The 17,694-nt window shown below is 49.6% G+C and overlaps 1 protein-coding gene across 1 annotated transcript in view; it reads right to left on the reverse strand.

Moving 5' to 3' along the window:
• Positions 1 to 17,694, reverse strand: part of nup153 (nucleoporin 153) — a 129,313-nt gene that overhangs the window by 38,824 nt on the left and 72,795 nt on the right. The window contains exons 12-15 of the mRNA XM_072509679.1: positions 4,133 to 4,270; positions 3,399 to 3,491; positions 3,080 to 3,158; positions 2,865 to 2,993 (exon numbers count right to left, since the gene is read on the reverse strand). Coding sequence (XP_072365780.1) covers positions 2,865 to 2,993; positions 3,080 to 3,158; positions 3,399 to 3,491; positions 4,133 to 4,270 — 439 coding nt within the window. The remainder of the gene's footprint in view (positions 1 to 2,864; positions 2,994 to 3,079; positions 3,159 to 3,398; positions 3,492 to 4,132; positions 4,271 to 17,694) is intronic.

Consider the following 17,694-nt stretch of genomic DNA (forward strand, 5'->3'; position numbering starts at 1 on the left):
TAAAAAATATATGGACCTGTAGGGCCCGCTGTTAGTTAGGACCTTTAATGAGGCAAGGGAGGAGGGGGCTTTACCCCCGACGATGTCCCAGGCACTGATCTCCTTGATCCTGAAGCGGGACAAGGATCCCCTGCAATGTGGGTCTTACAGACCAATTTCCTTGCTAAATGTAGATGCCAAGGTGCTGGCGAAGGTCTTAGCCACGAGGATTGAGGATTGTGTGCCGCAGATCATCCATGAAGACCAGACGGGGTTTATGATGGGGAGACAGTTGAACGTGAATGTGCGGAGGCTTTTGAACGTTATCATGATGCTGGCGAGGGCGGGGGAGGCGGAGATAGTGGTGGCGATGGACGCTGAGAAAGCCTTCGATAGGGTAGAGTGGGGGTACCTGTGGGAGGTGCTGAAGAGGTTCGGGTTTGGGGAGGGGTTTGTCAGGTGGGTTAGGCTGTTGTATGAGGTCCCGGTGGAGAGTGTGGCCACAAATAGGAGGTCCGAGTACTTTCGGTTGCACCGAGGGACGAGACAGGGATGTCCCCTGTCCCCCCTGCTCTTCGCACTGGCGATTGAACCCCTGGCTATGGCACTGAGAGAGTCGAGGAACTGGAGGGGGTTGGTGCGGGGAGGGGAGGAGCATAGGGTGTCGCTTTATGCGGACGACCTGCTGCCATGTGGCGGACCCGGTGGGAGGAATGCCGGAGGTAATGAGGATCCTTAGGGAATTCGGGGACTTTTCGGGGTACAAGCTCAATATGGGGAAGAGCGAGCTGTTTGTAGTTCAGCTAGGGGACCAGGAGAGGGGGTTTGGCTAGCTCCCACTAAAAAGGGCGGAGAGGAGCTTCAGATATTTGGGGGTCCAGGTGGCCAGGAGCTGGGGGGCCCTGCATAGGCTTAACTTTAAAAGGCTGGTGGAGCAAATGGAGGAGGAGTTCAAGAGGTGGGACGCGTTGCCGCTGTCCTTGGCGGGTAGGGTGCAGTCAATCAAAATGACAGTGCTCCCAAGGTTTTTGTTCCTGTTCCAGTGCCTCCCCGTGTTTATCCCGAAGGCTTTTTTCAGGCGGGTTAACAGGAGTATAATGGGGTTTGTGTGGGCGCGAGGGACTCGGAGGGTGAGAAGGGTGTTCCTGGAGCGGAGTAGAGATGGGGGGGGGGGGGGGGGCTGGCGCTGCCCAACCTCTGTGGGTACTACTGGGCCGCCAATGCGACGATGGTGCGCAAGTGGGTGATGGAGGGGGGAGGGGGCTGCATGGAAGAGGCTGGAGACGGCGTCCTGTGTGGTTACGTGTCTGGGGGCGCTGGCAACGGCGCCGCTGCCGCTCCCTCCAAGGAGGTATACCACGAGCCCGGTGGTGGTGGCGGCCCTCAAAATTTGGGGGCAGTGGAGGCGGCATAGGGGGGTAGTTGGGGCCTCGGCGTGGACCCCATTACGGGGGAACCGCCTGTTCGCCCCAGGAAGAACAGGTGGAGGGTTTTTGGGGTGGCACAGGGCAGGGATACGAAAGTTGGGAGACCTGTTTGTGGACGGGAAGTTCGCGAGCTTGGATGAGCTGGAGGAGAAGTACGGGCTCCCCCCGGGGGAACACCTTCAGGTACTTGCAGGTAAGGGCGTTTGCCAGACGGCAGGTAGTGGAATTCCCGCGGCTACTGCCACACACAGTACAGGCAGGGTGCTCTCGGGGGGGTGGGTGGGAGTGGGGAAGATCTCGGAAACTTACCAGGTGATGCAGGAGGAGGAGGAGGCCTCGGTGGTGGAGTTGAAAGGTAAGTGGGAGGAGGAGTTGGGAGAGGAGGTCGAAGAGGGGACGTGGGCAGATGCCCTGGAGAGGGTGAATTCTTCCTCTTTGTGCGCGAGGCTCAGCCTCATACAGTTTAAGGTGCTGCACAGGGCACACATGACCGGGACAAGTGTGAGCTGGTTCTTTGGGGGTGAGGACAGGTGCTCAGGGAGCCCAGCAAATCACACCCATATGCTCTGGGCATGTCCAGCGCTGGAGGAATTTTGGAAGGGTGTAGCGAGGACGGTGTCGAGGGTGGTAGGATCCAGGGTCAGACCGGGCTGGGGGCTCGCAATATTTGGGGTGGCAGAGGAGCCGGGAGTGCAGGAGGCAAAAGAGGCCGGAATTCTGGCCTTTGCGTCCCTGGTAGCCCGGCGAAGGATTCTCCTTCAGTGGACAGATGAGAGGCCCCAAGCGTGGAATCTTGGATCAGCGATGTGGCAGGGTTCATTAAATTGGAGAGGGTGAAATTCGCCTTGAGAGGGTCGGGTCAAGGGTTCTTTAGGCGGTGGCAGCCGTTCTTAGACTTTCTGGCAGAATGATAGACATTGGTCGATGGCAGCAGCAGCCGGGGGGGGGGGTTACTTTATTTTTGTTTATGTTATTTACACTGGAGGGTCTGAGGGGGTGTATAAACCTGTTGTGTTAAGTCGGGGTGTAAATGTTAATTTATTATTTATGTACAGGGGGGGGGGGTTTCTTTTGCTTTTTTAGATTGTGTTTTGTACTTAACCCTGTTGGGTTCTTTTTTCTTTCTCATTTTGTTATTGATATTTTATGAAAACCTTTAATAAAAAATTTTTTTAAATTAAAAATTTGTACAACTACTACTCAACTTGAGCAATCAACTTAATATTTTTCAGCTTCCCATTGCATATTAGCAGGTTACCCCTACCTGTCAATTGAAGATTGACGCCTGGTGCCAGACTTTCATGATGCTATTGAAAAATGCTCCAGTCCGCCACGAGTTAACATAATTCATCTGCTATGTGGTAGGTCCCTAGTCATTCTCCAAGTGGACCCTATAAAATGGATACCTACGAGTGGGAAACATGCCTGTTTTTAAATACTATTTTCAAAAGTACTCACCAGGCCCTTTTAAAATGTCTAAAACACTGCCTTTTTTCAGAGTTTTAGCAGGTTTGAATGGTCCATCACATTCTTCACTTTTTCTCTGCTTTGTTGGTGTTGAAATAGAAGGCGATGTGGTGCATTTCACTAAAATATTGTATGAAAGATTTTGTCAGTTGTCTGTATCAAATTGAGTCATTGGCTAATTTTAATTATATCAGGAATATGCATACCTGCATTAATGGAAGGTCTGGCCGATACAAAAATGAATGGAACTGATTTGTCAATCGGCTCACTAAATGTAAATCCAGTCTTCGTAATGGTGGGGAAGAGGAATATGAAAAAAAGAACAGAATCAACTTTTACAAGTGGTGACAACATTATATCACATCAACTATTATTACTGCCACTATACATTGCTGTACTGAATGATTTACAAATAAACTGCTCAACTTGTAGAAATAAATTGGGGGGATATATATTACATTTTTGAAGACAATTTACTCTCAAAGTGAGAACTCACAAAAATTAGTGCTCAACAAAATTACTTACAGAAACCGAAACTGGTTGCAGATTTGCCTCCATTGCTTTTATATTCGGTGTAGAAAAGGTAAAGGCAACACTGTTTGGACTGGACACCACTGCCTGCACGTGAGTAAAGAGCAATTATTTCAATACACGCCCACTGATTTCTGAGCTGTTCTCTCCCATTATTGTTACATAATGTTTTCTTACCCTGACATAGGAAAGCAGACAATTGATCTGCTGTTTGTCAATATTTTTGTAAGATACAAAACTGATCCGCCCATCCAAAAAAAGTGTTTTTGATGCCAAACATTTAGACAATATGCTTACTTTGAACTGAACATTAGCTTTCACAGGTACCTTTGAAATAAATGTGTTAAAACATTAGCTAAAGTTTTACGCTTACCCCAGCGCCGGGAAAAGAAAAAATGGCAAAAGGCACAACCAATAAACAAAGCCAAGGTCTTTCCATGAGGAGAAATTGAATCACGTTGGCTTCAAAAAGGTACAAACTTACTGTTTTGATACAGATAGGAGAAAATTGTTCTTCCAAGTTTAAAAGTACATGCAACTCTATTGCAAAGGCAACTCTACTGCAAAGGGAATTCTACAGCAGGCAATTGCACCAAAATGGCATTATGAGAAATACCCCAGAACAGAGCCATAAGGTGTACTGACATGAGGTGGATGCATCCATATCCTCTGCAAGGGGGACATACACCAAAATGAAAACAAAATTGCAACACGTAAAAGAACTATACCTTGTCAGGGAAAGATTTTGTTATTGTAGGTGTTACAGGTGACACAGCTGCGGAAGGGGAGCCAAAGTTAAAGGTAGGCAATGCAGTACTTTTAATTGGTAAAGATACTTCTGGAAGTTCTGGAACTGCGACCTGTACCTGGAAGGGGCACAACATTTGCAAGTTATAGTTCGAAAGTAAAGAATAAGTGTTATTTGGCAATGAATAAACAAATTGTATCACTCCTGCAAAAATGGCAAGTAGATATGCACCTCAAAAACATTGTGAATGTATAATGCATCAGCATACTGCATATATCAAGTGAGAAGGAATTAAGAGTAGAATTTAATTACAGGGCTCAAAGCTAAGTTGATCAGAATGCACTGCTGCTAATTCAAAGGATTTGAATAAGACATTTGTAGGCAGCAGTACCAAAATGTTTTCACATTACATTAGACATCCTACATGATTGCGACAAAGGTAAACTGCCCCTCCTGTCTGGGGCCCCTGACATTTATCACATCATCCTTCTCTAGGACCACTCTACTATCACCCAGCTGTTTCAATTGGAGCCACAGGGTGATATACAATATCTCTTGTTGCTTCTGGTGTCCTACAAGGAACTATCAACAACCTTCCCTATTTCTCATCCACATGCTGCCCCTCAGTGACATCTGAATAATGCCACTTTCCACTTATACTGACAACACCCAGTTCAACATGATCACTTCTTCACATGACCCCGCCACTTTAACTTCTCTTTAACTTGTACAGGTTGTACTGGATGATCAAAAATTTCCATCAACGACGTGGTTATGTTACAGACGTGGTTATGTTACAGGAAACGCACTTGAAACTGATAGACCAGGTGAGACTACGCAAAGGTTGGGTGGGGCAGGTGTTCCATTCGGGGCTAGATGCGAAAAACAGGGGGGTGGCTATATTAGTGGGGAAGCGGGTAATGTTTGAGGCAAAGACTATAGTGGCGGATAGCGGGGGCAGATACGTGATGGCGAGTGGCAAACTACAGGGGGAGACGGTGGTTTTGGTAAACGTATATGCCCCGAACTGGGATGATGCCAATTTTATGAGGCGTATGCTAGGACGCATCCCGGACCTAGAGGTGGGAAAGTTGGTAATGGGGGGAGATTTCAATACGGTGTTGGAACCAGGGCTGGACAGGTCGAGGTCCAGGACTGGAAGGAGGCCGGCAGCAGCCAAGGTGCTTAAAGATTTTATGGAGCAGATGGGAGGAGTAGACCCGTGGAGATTTAGCAGACCTAGGAGTAAGGAGTTTTCGTTTTTCTCCTATGTCCACAAAGTCTATTCGCGAATAGACTTTTTTGTTTTGGGAAGGGCGTTGATCCCGAAGGTGAGGGGAACGGAGTATACGGCTATAGCCATTTCGGATCACGCTCCACATTGGGTGGACTTGGAGATAGGGGAGGAAACAGAAGGGCACCCACCCTGGAGAATGGACATGGGACTAATGGCAGATGATGGGGTGTGTCTAAGGGTGAGGGGGTGCATTGAAAAGTACTTGGAACTCAATGATAATGGGGAGGTCCAGATGGGAGTGGTCTGGGAGGCGCTGAAGGCAGTGGTTAGAGGGGAGCTGATATCAATAAGGGCACATAAAGGAAAGCAGGAGAGTAGGGAACGGGAGCGGTTGCTGCAAGAACTTCTGAGGGTGGACAGGCAATGTGCGGAGGCACCGGAGGAGGGACTGTACAGGGAAAGGCAAAGGCTACACGTAGAATTTGACTTGCTGACAACGGGTACTGCAGAGGCACAGTGGAGGAAGGCACAGGGTGTGCAGTACGAATATGGGGAGAAGGCGAGCAGGTTGCTGGCCCACCAATTGAGGGAAAGGGGAGCAGCGAGGGAAATAGGGGGAGTGAGGGATGAGGAAGGAGCGATGGAGCGGGGAGCGGAGAGAGTGAATGGAGTGTTCAAGGCATTTTATAAAAAATTATACGAAGCTCAACCCCTGGATGGGAGGGAGAGAATGATGGGCTTTCTGGACCGGCTGGAATTTCCCAAGGTGGAGGAGCAGGAAAGGGTGGGACTGGGAGCACAGATTGAAACAGAGGAAGTAGTGAAAGGAATTAGGAGCATGCAGGCGGGGAAGGCTCCGGGACCGGATGGATTCCCAGTTGAATTTTACAGGAAACATGTGGACTTGCTCGCCCCGCTACTGATGAGGACCTTTAATGAGGCAAAGGAAAGGGGACAGCTGCCACCGACTATGTCTGAGGCAACGGTATCGCTTCTCCTGAAGAAGGAAAAGGACCCGCTGCAATGCGGGTCCGATAGACCTATTTCCCTCCTAAATGTAGACGTTAAGATTCTGGCCAAGGTAATGGCAATGAGGATAGAGGATTGTGTCCCGAGGGTGGTCCATGAGGACCAAACTGGGTTCGTGAAGGGGAGACAGCTGAATACGAATATACGGAGGCTGCTAGGGGTAATGATGATGCCCCCACCAGAGGGGGAAGCGGAGATAGTGGTGGCGATGGATGCCGAGAAAGCATTTGATAGAGTGGAGTGGGACTATCTGTGGGAGGTGCTGAGGAGATTTGGTTTTGGAGATGAGTATGTTGGATGGGTGCAGCTGTTGTATAGGGCCCCAGTGGCGAGTGTGGTCACGAATGGACGGGGATCTGCATACTTTCGGCTCCATAGAGGGACAAGGCAGGGATGCCAAGGCAGGGATGCCCTCTGTCCCCATTATTGTTTGCACTGGCGATTGAGCCCCTGGCAATAGCATTGAGGGGTTCCAAGAAGTGGAGGGGAGTACTTAGAGGAGGAGAAGAACACCGGGTATCTCTGTATGCGGATGATTTGTTGTTATATGTAGCGGACCCGGCGGAGGGGATGCCAGAGATAATGCGGACACTTCGGGAGTTTGGAGAATTCTCAGGATATAAACTGAACATGGGGAAAAGTGAGTTATTTGTGGTGCATCCAGGGGAGCAGAGCAGAGAAATAGAGGACTTTCCGCTGAGGAAGGTAACAAGGGACTTTCGTTACTTGGGGATCCAGATAGCCAGGAATTGGGGTACATTGCATAGGTTAAATTTAACGCGATTGGTGGAACAAATGGAGGAGGACTTCAAGAGATGGGACATGGTATCCCTGTCACTGGCAGGGAGGGTGCAGGCGGTTAAAATGGTAGTCCTCCCGAGATTCCTCTTTGTGTTTCAGTGCCTCCCGGTGGTGATCACGAAGGCTTTTTTCAAAAGGATCGAAAAGAGCATCATGAGTTTTGAGTGGGCCGGGAAGACCCCGAGAGTGAGGAAGGGATTCTTACAGCGTAGTAGGGATAGGGGGGGGCTGGCACTACCGAGCCTAAGTGAGTACTACTGGGCCGCCAATATCTCAATGGTGAGTAAGTGGATGGGAGAAGAGGAGGGAGCGGCGTGGAAGAGATTGGAGAGGGCGTCCTGTAGGGGGACTAGCCTACAAGCTATGGTGACTGCCCCATTGCCGTTCTCACCGAAGAAATACACCACAAGCCCGGTGGTGGTGGCGACTTTGAAAATTTGGGGACAGTGGAGACAGCATAGGGGAAAGACGGGAGCCTTGGTGGGGTCCCCGATAAGAAATAACCATAGGTTTGCCCCGGGGAGAATGGATGGGGGATTTGGAATATGGCAAAGAGCAGGAGTAATGCAACTGAAAGATCTGTTTGTGGATGGGAAGTTCGCAAGTCTGGGAGCGCCGACCGAGAAATATGGGTTGCCCCAAGGGAATGCATTCCGGTATATGCAACTGAGGGCTTTTGCGAGGCAACAGGTGAGGGAATTCCCGCAGCTCCCGACGCATGAGGTGCAGGACAGAGTGATCTCAAAGACATGGGTGGGGGACGGTAAGGTGTCAGATATATATATAGGGAAATGAGGGACGAGGGGGAGATTATGGTAGATGAGCTGAAAGGGAAATGGGAAGAAGAGCTGGGGGAGGAGATTGAGGAGGGGCTGTGGGCGGATGCCCCAAGTAGGGTAAACTCATCGTCCTCGTGTGCCAGGCTAAGCCTGATTCAATTTAAGGTGTTACACAGGGCGCATATGACTGGAGCACGGCTCAGTAAATTTTTTGGGGTAGAGGATAGGTGTGCGAGATGCTCGAGAAGCCCAGCGAATCACACCCACATGTTCTGGTCATGTCCGGCACTACAGGGGTTTTGGGTGGGGGTGACAAAGGTGCTTTCGAAAGTAGTGGGGGTCCAGGTCGAACCAAGTTGGGGGTTGGCTACATTTGGGGTTGCACAAGAGCCGGGAGTACAGGAGGCGAGAGAGGCCGATGTTTTGGCCTTTGCGTCCCTAGTAGCCCGGCGCAGGATACTGTTGATGTGGAAGGAAGCCAAGCCCCCGGGGGTGGAGACCTGGATAAATGACATGGCAGGGTTTATAAAGCTGGAACGGATTAAGTTCGTCCTAAGGGGATCAGCTCAAGGGTTCACCAGGCGGTGGCAACCGTTCGTCGAATACCTCACAGAAAGATAGAGGGAATGGAAAAGAAGGTAGCAGCAGCAGCCCGGGGGGGGGGGGGGGGGGGGTTGAAACCAGAAGGACTCAGGGTTGTTAATATATATGTATAATATGTATAGGTCGTTGCTATAAATAATTGTATATTGGACTGTTAAATCATATTTTTGGAGAGTGTTTATCTGAGACAAGGCAGTTGCCATTTAGTTTTAGTTTTCGTTTTTGTTATATATTACTTATTCTTTGTTTATAAAACAGGTCATTGTTATTTATACGGTTATATTATTGTGTAAAGGATACACAATGTACTGTGATGGTTGACCAAAAATTTTCAATAAAATATTTTTTTTAAAAAAAAATTTCCATCAACTAAATATCAAAACGGCCAAAGTCATTGGGCGGGATTCTCCGTTAGCCGACGCAGAAATCGAGGCATCGATCGGGTGGAAAATAGCTCCGGATGCCAAAATCGTGGCAGGCGCCGGTTTGCCGACAAATCGTGATGCTCCATCACCCTGAAAACGGCATCAATGCGACGCTGGTGCACCTACTTAATCACCATTTGCATATAGTTAGCGGGTCCATCTGCAATTTTCCACCTCCGATAGGCCAAGCTCCCGCCGGTGCGGTCCACATGTGCTCTCAAACATAGTGAACCTGGTGTGGCATCTGCTGAGAGGGAGGGAGCGTACAGCACCGCCATACTTCACTGACAGTCGTGCCGGTGACTGGGAGGTGGGGCTTCTGCCACAGGGAGCCCAGGAGGTGGGTCAGGGTGGACGTGCATGCAACACCATCACTGCAGCCGGCAAGGCAGCCCATGCAACTGTGCATGTCGCTGACAGCACGCTTTAAACCTGGTAGCCTGGGTTGTACAGGTGCCCCCCGGGGCACCCCCTGGCCTCAGCTGTATGGGCGCTCCAGCACACCCGGTCTCATCTTTTTGGCCTCAATCAGTATATGTGTGTGTGTGTGCGTGTGTGAGGGGAGTGTATTGTTTATGCGCAGCTGCAGTTTGTCAACCCTGCAAGTGTCCATTACGGACCCGACAGATCCCGCACCGTTTTTCAAGGGATTCGATGGTGTTCCACACAGGACCGATGCCAGCCCCTCACCAGTAGCGGAATCGGTGCAGGTGCAGCGCCGATTTTCCTGTCGTAGAAGTCCACGGATTGTCCGTTGGCGTCACACTTGCTCACAGAAACGGATAATCCAGCACATTGTCTACATCACAAACTTTGTCCCCTAGCCATTGGCTCCATCCCACTTCATAGAATTTACATTCAGAAGGAGGCCATTCAGCACATTGAGTCTGTACCAGCCCTTGGAAAGACCATCCTACTTAAGCCCATGCGTCTAGCCTATTCCCGTAACCCCACCTAACATTTTGGACACTATGGGACAATTTAGCATGGCCAACTCACCCAAGCTGCACATCTTTGGACTGTGGGAGGAAACCGGAGCACCCGTTGGAAACCCACGCAGACATGGGGAGAAAGTGCAAACTCCACAAAGTCACCCAAGGCCAGAGTTGAACCTGGGTCCCTGCAGCTGTGAGGCAGTAGTGCTAAACCACTGTGCCGCCCAATTGCTGATCACTATCCAAGGTTGACCATAGTTTCATATTTGACCCAAAGATGAGCTTCTGACTACACATTCAAATCAAGTCTGCCTATTTCCACTTCTATCACCTGACTGGGCTCGTAACTCAACTCACCTGCTGCAGACACCCTGATCTATGTCTTTGTTAACTATACATGGTGTCTTCCGGTGGCGGCTATGAGGGAGTAGGTCGCACATTTGGTGGCTCCCGTTTTGGTCGGACTTTTGGACCTTTTCCCCAGACTTTTTTGCGCTTTTGAGCGAGGAACTGGAAAGCAAAGTACTCGGGCACAGGACCCATACAGAATTGTGTGGACCTAAGAAGCCGGAGGGACCGTAAACAGCAGAAGAAGAGGTCGAGTAAGTGCTTCTGGAAAGGCTGGAGGACGTGAACAACAGATCTCGCCAGCAGAACGTGAGAATCGTGGGTCTCCCGGAGGGGGCAGAGGGGCTAGACGTTGCCTCATATGTGGAGGGTATGTTTCAGAAGTTGCTGGAGAACGAGGTGTTCCCGCGCCCGCCGGTGGTGGACAGGGCACACCGAGTGCAGGTGAGGCAGCCGTGACAAGGGGGTCCCCCACAAGCGATGGTGGTACGCTTTCACAGGTACCTGGACAAGGAACGGGTGCTGCAATGGGCAAAGAGCACATAAGCTGTATTTGAGACAATACCACCCTGCGTGTGTAGCAAGATTTGAGTGCGGAGGTGGCCAGGAGGGGAGGCTACAAGCAGGTGAAGGATACTGTATAAAGCAAAAAGGTGAAATTCGGGCTGCTTTTTCCAGCACGACTGAGGGTTACGTACAAGCGTCAGCACCACTATTTTGAGGAACCCGAAGAGGCGATGGACTTCGTTAAGAAGCAAGGGCTGGCTCTGAGCTGAGGACATTTGGACTCATGTTAGAGCTTTTAAGTATTTGTGGTGTCTCTCCCGTTTTGGGATGTATCTTTTTTTTTTTTGATTGTTTTTGCGTAGTTTACCTGAATGTTCCCTATTTGGGCTCTTTGCTGAGTTGGAGTTTGGCTGGGGGAAATTAATAAAGGAGTTGTTCTGCTGACGGGGATGGAAACTGGGCATGGCATCAGTGAGGAGGTCATGGGTGGAGCCAGCCAAGGGGTGGGCCAGAAGAAGCGCGATACATGGCTGGGGGGCTGGCCAAGGAAAGGGGAGGGCTGATCGGCAAGGTGGGGGGGGGGGGGGGGGCCTAACCAGGCTGATCACCTGGAATGTTAGAGGGTTAAATGTGCCAGTGAAGAGGGCGCGTGTGTTTGCGCATCTGCAGGTTCTGAAGGCGGACATAGTCTTGTTGCAGGAGACGCACATGAAAATGGCAGACCAGGTTAGGTTAAGGAAGGGCTGGGTCAGTCAGGTCTTTCATTCGGGGCTGGATTCTAAGATGAGGGGGGTTGCGATCCTGATTAATAAAAGAGTACAATTTGAGGCGGAGGGCACAGTCGTGGCTGGGGGTGGCAGGTTCGTTATGGTGAGGGGTAAGCTCGAAGGTGTGAGCGTTGTCCTGGTCAGTGTGTATGCCCCTAATTGGGACGAAGTGGATTTTATTAGGAGGATGCAAGGGAAGATCCCCGACTTGGACTCGCGCAAGTTGATGATTGGGGGGGGACTTTAATACAGTCCTGGACCCGAGCCTGGACCGGTCATGCTCAAGAACGGGCGATGGCAAAGGAACTGAGAGGGTACATGGAGCAAATGGGGGGAGCAGATCTGTGGAGATTTAGCCGGCCGACGGCGAGGGAGTTCTCATACTACTCACACGTCCACAAGGTGTATTCCTGAATTGACTACTTTGTTGAGAGTAGGGACCTGCTGGCCGGAATGGTGGGGGCAGAATATTCGGCAATTGCCATTTCGGACCATGCTCCGCACTGGGGTGACCTGCAGCTTTGTAAGGACAGCTTTCAGCGCCCACCATGGAGGGTGGAAGTTGGACTACTCGCAGATGAGGCGGTGTATGAGAGGCTGAGGAAGTGCATGCAGAATTACCTGAAGGTGAACGATACTGGAGAAGTCTTGGCAGCAGTGCTCTGGGAGGCACTGAAGGCAGCGGTGAGAGGGGAGCTGATTTCAATCCGGGCGTACAGGGACAGAGCAGATAGCGCAGAGACGGACCGACTGACGAAGGAAATTCTACGGACGGACAGGAGTAACGCGGAATCCCCGAGGCCAGAGTTACTCAGGAAACGACAGAGGCTGCAGACCGAATTTGGGGTGCTGACTACAGGCAAGGCTGTAGAGCAGCTTAGAAAGGTAAAAGGCGCGATTTATGAGCATGGGGAGAAGGCCAGTAGAATGCTTGCGCAGCAACTGAGGAAGAGGGAAGTGGCCGGGGAAATAGGGAGGGTAGTGGACGGGGAAGGTAATCTAGTGGGTGATCCAGCAGGGCTGAACAAGATCTTTAGGGACTTTTATAGGAAGCTGTACACTTCGGAACCACCCAGGGGACCGGGGGAGATGAGGCGATTCCTGGACGGACTGACCTTCCCAAGAGTGGGGAGGGGGTTGGTGGTCGGACTGGGGGCCCTGGTCAGGATCAAAGAGGTACTGGGGGGCCTGAAGGCCATGCAATCGGGTAAAGCCCCGGGGCCGGATGGGTATCCGGAGGAGTTTTACAAAACATTTGCCGGGATGGTGGGGCCGTTGCTGGTCAGGGTCTTTAACAAGGCAAGAGACAGAGGGAGTTTACCCCCGACGATGTTGCAGGCCACCATCTCGCTCATTCTGAAACAGGATAAGGACCCGGAGGTTTGTGGGTCATACAGGCCGATCTCTTTGATCAACATAGACGCCAAGTTACTGGCCAAGATTTTGGCGACCAGAATTGAGGTTTGTGTCCCAGATGTAATTGTGGAGGACCAAACCGGGTTTGCAAAGGGGAAGCAGCTGGTGGCCAACATAAGAAGGCTGCTCAACGTGATTATGATGCCCCCGGAGAGTAGGGAGGTAGAGATAGTGGTAGCCATGGATGCTGAAAAGGCTTTTGACCGGGTCGAGTGGGATTATCTGTTGGAGGTTCTAGGACGGTTCGGGGGGGGGGGGGGGTGAGAAGGAGAGAGAGTGGAGAGTGGAACATAAGGAGTCTCGTTATACACGGATGATCTACTGTTATATGTATCGGACCCAATGGTGGGGATAGACGGTATTATGGTAACCCGGAGGGAATTTGGCCGGTTCTCCGGATAGAAACTGAACATGGCTAAGAGCGAGTTGTTTGTAATTCAGGCGAGGGGGCAGGAGAGTAGGCTGAAGGGATTGCCGTTCAGGCTGGTGGGGGAGAGTTTCCGATATTTGGGGATTCAAGTGGCACGGGACTGGGGCAGGTTGCATCAGCTCCGACTGGTGGAAAGAGTGAGGAGGTCCGGAGGTGGGATGCGCTCCCGCTGTCATTGGCGAGGAGGGTGCAGACTGTTATGGTGACGATGCTCCCAAGGTTCTGGTTTGTTTTTCAGTGTCTCCCCATCTTTATCCCGGAGTCCTTCTTTAAGAGGCTGAATAAAATTATTCTTGGATTTGTATGGGCTGGGAAGTCCCCGCGGGTGAAGAGGGTGATGCTTGAAAGGAATAGAGAAGGGTGGCTGGCGTTGCCGAACTTCAGCAACTATTACTGGGCGGCCAACATAGCGATGATAAGGAAATGGATGGAGGGTGCAGGGTCGGTTTGGGAGCGGATGGAGTCTGCTTTGTGCAGGGGCACTAGTTTAACAGCCCTGGTCACGGCGCCACTGCCGCTTCCGCCGGCACAGTACTCCACCAGCCCGATAGTGGTGGCGGCTCTTCGGATCTGGGGCCAGTGGAGGAGTTATGTAGGGGAGGTAAGAGCATCGGTGTGGACCCCAATCTGCGGCAACCACCGATTTGCCCCAGGGAACATGGATGGGGCGTATCGACTGTGGAGGAGGGTGGGGATTGAGAGGATGGGGGATCTGTTCCTGGAAGGGAGCTTTTCGAGCACGAGGGCACTGGAGGACGGTATCTGGGTGGAAGCCCTGAGCAGAGTAAACACGATCGCAACATGCGCCAGGCTCAGCCTGATCCAGTTTAAGGTCATGCACCGGGCCCACATGACGGTTGCCCGGATGAGCAGATTCTTCGGGCTGGAGGACAAGTGTGCTAGATGGGCTGGAGGGCCGGCTAACCATGTACACATGGTTGTGTACACCATGTCGTGCCCTAAACTCAGGGGGTATTGGCAGGGATTAGCAGATGTCATGTCCCGGGTATTGAAAACTGGGGTGGTAATGAGCCCGGAGGTGGCAATCTTTGGGGTTTCGGAGGACCTGGGAGTCCAGGAAGAGAGAGAGAGGCCGACGTTCTGGCCTTTGCTTCCCTGGTAGCCCAGCGACGAATACTGTTAGCATGGAGGGACTCAAAGCCCCTCGAGGGCTGAGGTATGGCTATCGGACATGGCGAGCTTTCTTGGCCTAGAGGAAGTCAAGTTCGCCTTGAGAGGTTCACTACTAGGGTTTGCCCGAAGGTGGCAGCCATTTATTGACTTCTTCGCAGAGGGGTAAGTGCCAGCAAGGGGGGGGGGGCATGGGTAGCGCAGAGTAGAATAGGGGGATATTGAGGCAGGTCCGTGCGTGAACAGAACCATGGTTTGCACCATGTTTAATTTGTGTCTTCACTTTTTTTTTGTACTGTACAATGTCACCTTTTCTATATGCCTAAAATACCTCAATAAAATTGTTTGTTAAAAAAAAAACTATACACTTGGTTCCCCCTGAGGGGACTACAGGATAAGGCAATGTCAAAAACGGGGGTTGGGGAGGGCAGGGTCTCGGAGATATACAAGGAATAGATGGGGTCCCAATCGAGGAAGTGGGAGGAAAAGTTGGGAGGGGAGTTGGAAGAGGGACTATGGGAAAAGGCCTTGAAGAGAGTGAATTCATCCTCGTCGAGTGCCAGGCTTAGTGTGATCCAGTTCAAGGTGGTTCATAGGGCTCACATGACGGTGGCCCAGATGAGGTTTTTCGAGGAAGTGGAGGACAGGTGCGGACGCTGCGGGGGAAGCCTGGCAGATCATGTGCATATGTTCTGGGCATGTCTGAAGTCGAGGAGATTCTGGCAGGAATTTTTGGACGTCATGTCAGAGGTCCTGGATTGGAGGGTGACTCCGAGTCCAGAAGTGGCAATATTTGGGGTATCAGAAGACCCGGGGGCTGGGGTTTCTCGAGCTGGAAAAGATTAAGTTCGCCTTGAGAGGTTCAACTCAGGGGTTTGCTCAGAGGTGGCAGCCGTTCATCGACTTATTTAAGGAAAACTGAACGTTAGCAGAAATAGGGAGGGGGGAAAAGAGAGAAAATGGAAGGCATGGCAGTATAAAATAAGGACAGGGAATCTAATATACGGATAGTTAGGAGCTAGGGCGGGAGGGTAGTTGGATATGTTATTGTGATGTGGTTGTGTGCATCAGGCTGCTAGGTTGTTAGAATGTTCATTTGTGAAAATTACAAATGCTTCAATAAAATATTTTCTGAAAAACAAAATATAGACTTGGCTATTCTAACAGGCCTCCCATGTTCTGCCCTCTGTAAACTTGAGATAATCGAAAACTCGACCATGCCCCTTTCTCAGAACTCGCGCTTGCTGGCTCTTGATTAAACAATGCCTCAATATTAAAATTTTCATCGCCATTTTCAAATCCTCTCCCTAAATGCCCGTCTCGGTTTTATCCTTCAAGGCAATCCTCAAAAAGTAACTCTCTGACCAGGTTTTTGGACATCGGCCCTAATATCTCCTTAGGTGACTCAAAAATGCTGTTCATTAAAGCTCCCTTTAAGCACCTTGGGACATTTTACTGCATTAAATGGGCTACATAACCGTGTAATAGCTGCTGTATGTGCAGTACTGCTTAAAAGGATCAGGATTCTGCCATGTGGAGTGTGAACACGGTTGCTGTTTTGTCTGGTTCCATGGGTCTAGACCACATTCCTTTACTGTTTGTATTTTCTTTTGTTTTATCCCTCTGAGTCACTCAGCCAATATTTGATTTTCATTTTGCTGCTCTTTGCAAACATGTAAACAGAACCAGACACAAGTCCTTGAAAACTATTGATTCCCTAAAATCTAAATTGCTAAGAAATAATTAAACTTTTTACAGAATTTCTGAAGTCACTTGATTGCAAATAGGCAAGGCATGAGGGAATTCGCAATCTCAATAGATCTATACTCCAGGGATTAATAGCATTGGAATAATTCACCTAAACTTGGTTACTACCGTATAACCCACATCCAAATAATCGCTTAAACAATAGTGGGGCCCAACGAGTTGTAAAGTCCCATGTTGGCAAAAATTGATACATCAAACTAGGGTGAAAAGTAAGAGAAATCACTCAGAACCTCTTCCTCTCATGGTTTGCACTAAATTCCAACCACATTAGCTATTCCCCAACCCACTGCCTAATCTAAAGTTGCTCCTAAAAACCTAATACATACGTTTGTAAAGTAGTATGGGAAAATAAAGAAAATATACTACATAGAGCTCTTTTACTTCCTTTCACTGAGCATTAGCAGCTTGATTTGACAAATGACACTGGCTTTCACAAAATGTGAAATAATCTATGATTTTGTAATATTTTTCTCATTCTTGGAGCAATTTTAAGTGTAAAATGGTTTACGTATATTTCTGCCCTTTTGAGATTTGTGAATGACAAGATTCATTTCCACATTGCAGCTATATTAATTACACCTGAAAATTTCAACAGGAATTATAAATAGTGCCATAATAAGTACACCCTTTTTACTACCAAAGGTTTTCCCAAATATATTTATTTGAATATTCTATGGCAAATCCATTAATTTATTTATTGAATATAATTCTCTTCAATGTTTAGTAATATAACTCCTTGATTCTAGCAGACAAGCAAACACCAGGTGCTGTCACCATATCTCCCAATCTCATGAAGCACAGGAAACCAGCATCGCTGCAGCATCTGCACAAACCTCTGTCTTTGCGGGAGAGGGGGTCAGGGCCCAGGATATGGGTAATGCAAAGATTGTGACCGTGAACAAAAACAAGGGTGGCCACAACAATTCCAAAACTATCGCCGCATCGCTCTGCTGAGTACTATGGGGAAAATATTGCCCGATCAGATTGCAGATTCTAGTTCATAACTGGAAAATCTACCGCTGATATGATCTCACTTGGCAACTTCAAGAGAAATGCCATAAATAAAGTCCACAGGGCGGCATGTGGCGCAGTGGATAGCACTGGGACTGCGGCGCTGAGGACCTGGGTTCGAATCCCGGCCCTGGGTCACCGTCCTTGTGGAGTTTGCACATTCTCCCCATGTCTGCGTGGGTTTCACCCCCACAACACAAAGATGTGCAGGTTAGATGGATTGGCCACGCTAAAAAAATTGCACCTTAATTGGAATAAATAAATAAATAAAGACCACTACACATTTTGCTTTCATTAATCTCATCAAAGCATTTGACCTGTGAGTATAGGCAGTCTACTTAAACTGGAGAAAATTG

The sequence above is a fragment of the Scyliorhinus torazame genome, chromosome 6 (genome assembly GCF_047496885.1).
Source record: "Scyliorhinus torazame isolate Kashiwa2021f chromosome 6, sScyTor2.1, whole genome shotgun sequence".
NCBI classification, from domain to species: Eukaryota; Metazoa; Chordata; class Chondrichthyes; order Carcharhiniformes; family Scyliorhinidae; genus Scyliorhinus; species Scyliorhinus torazame.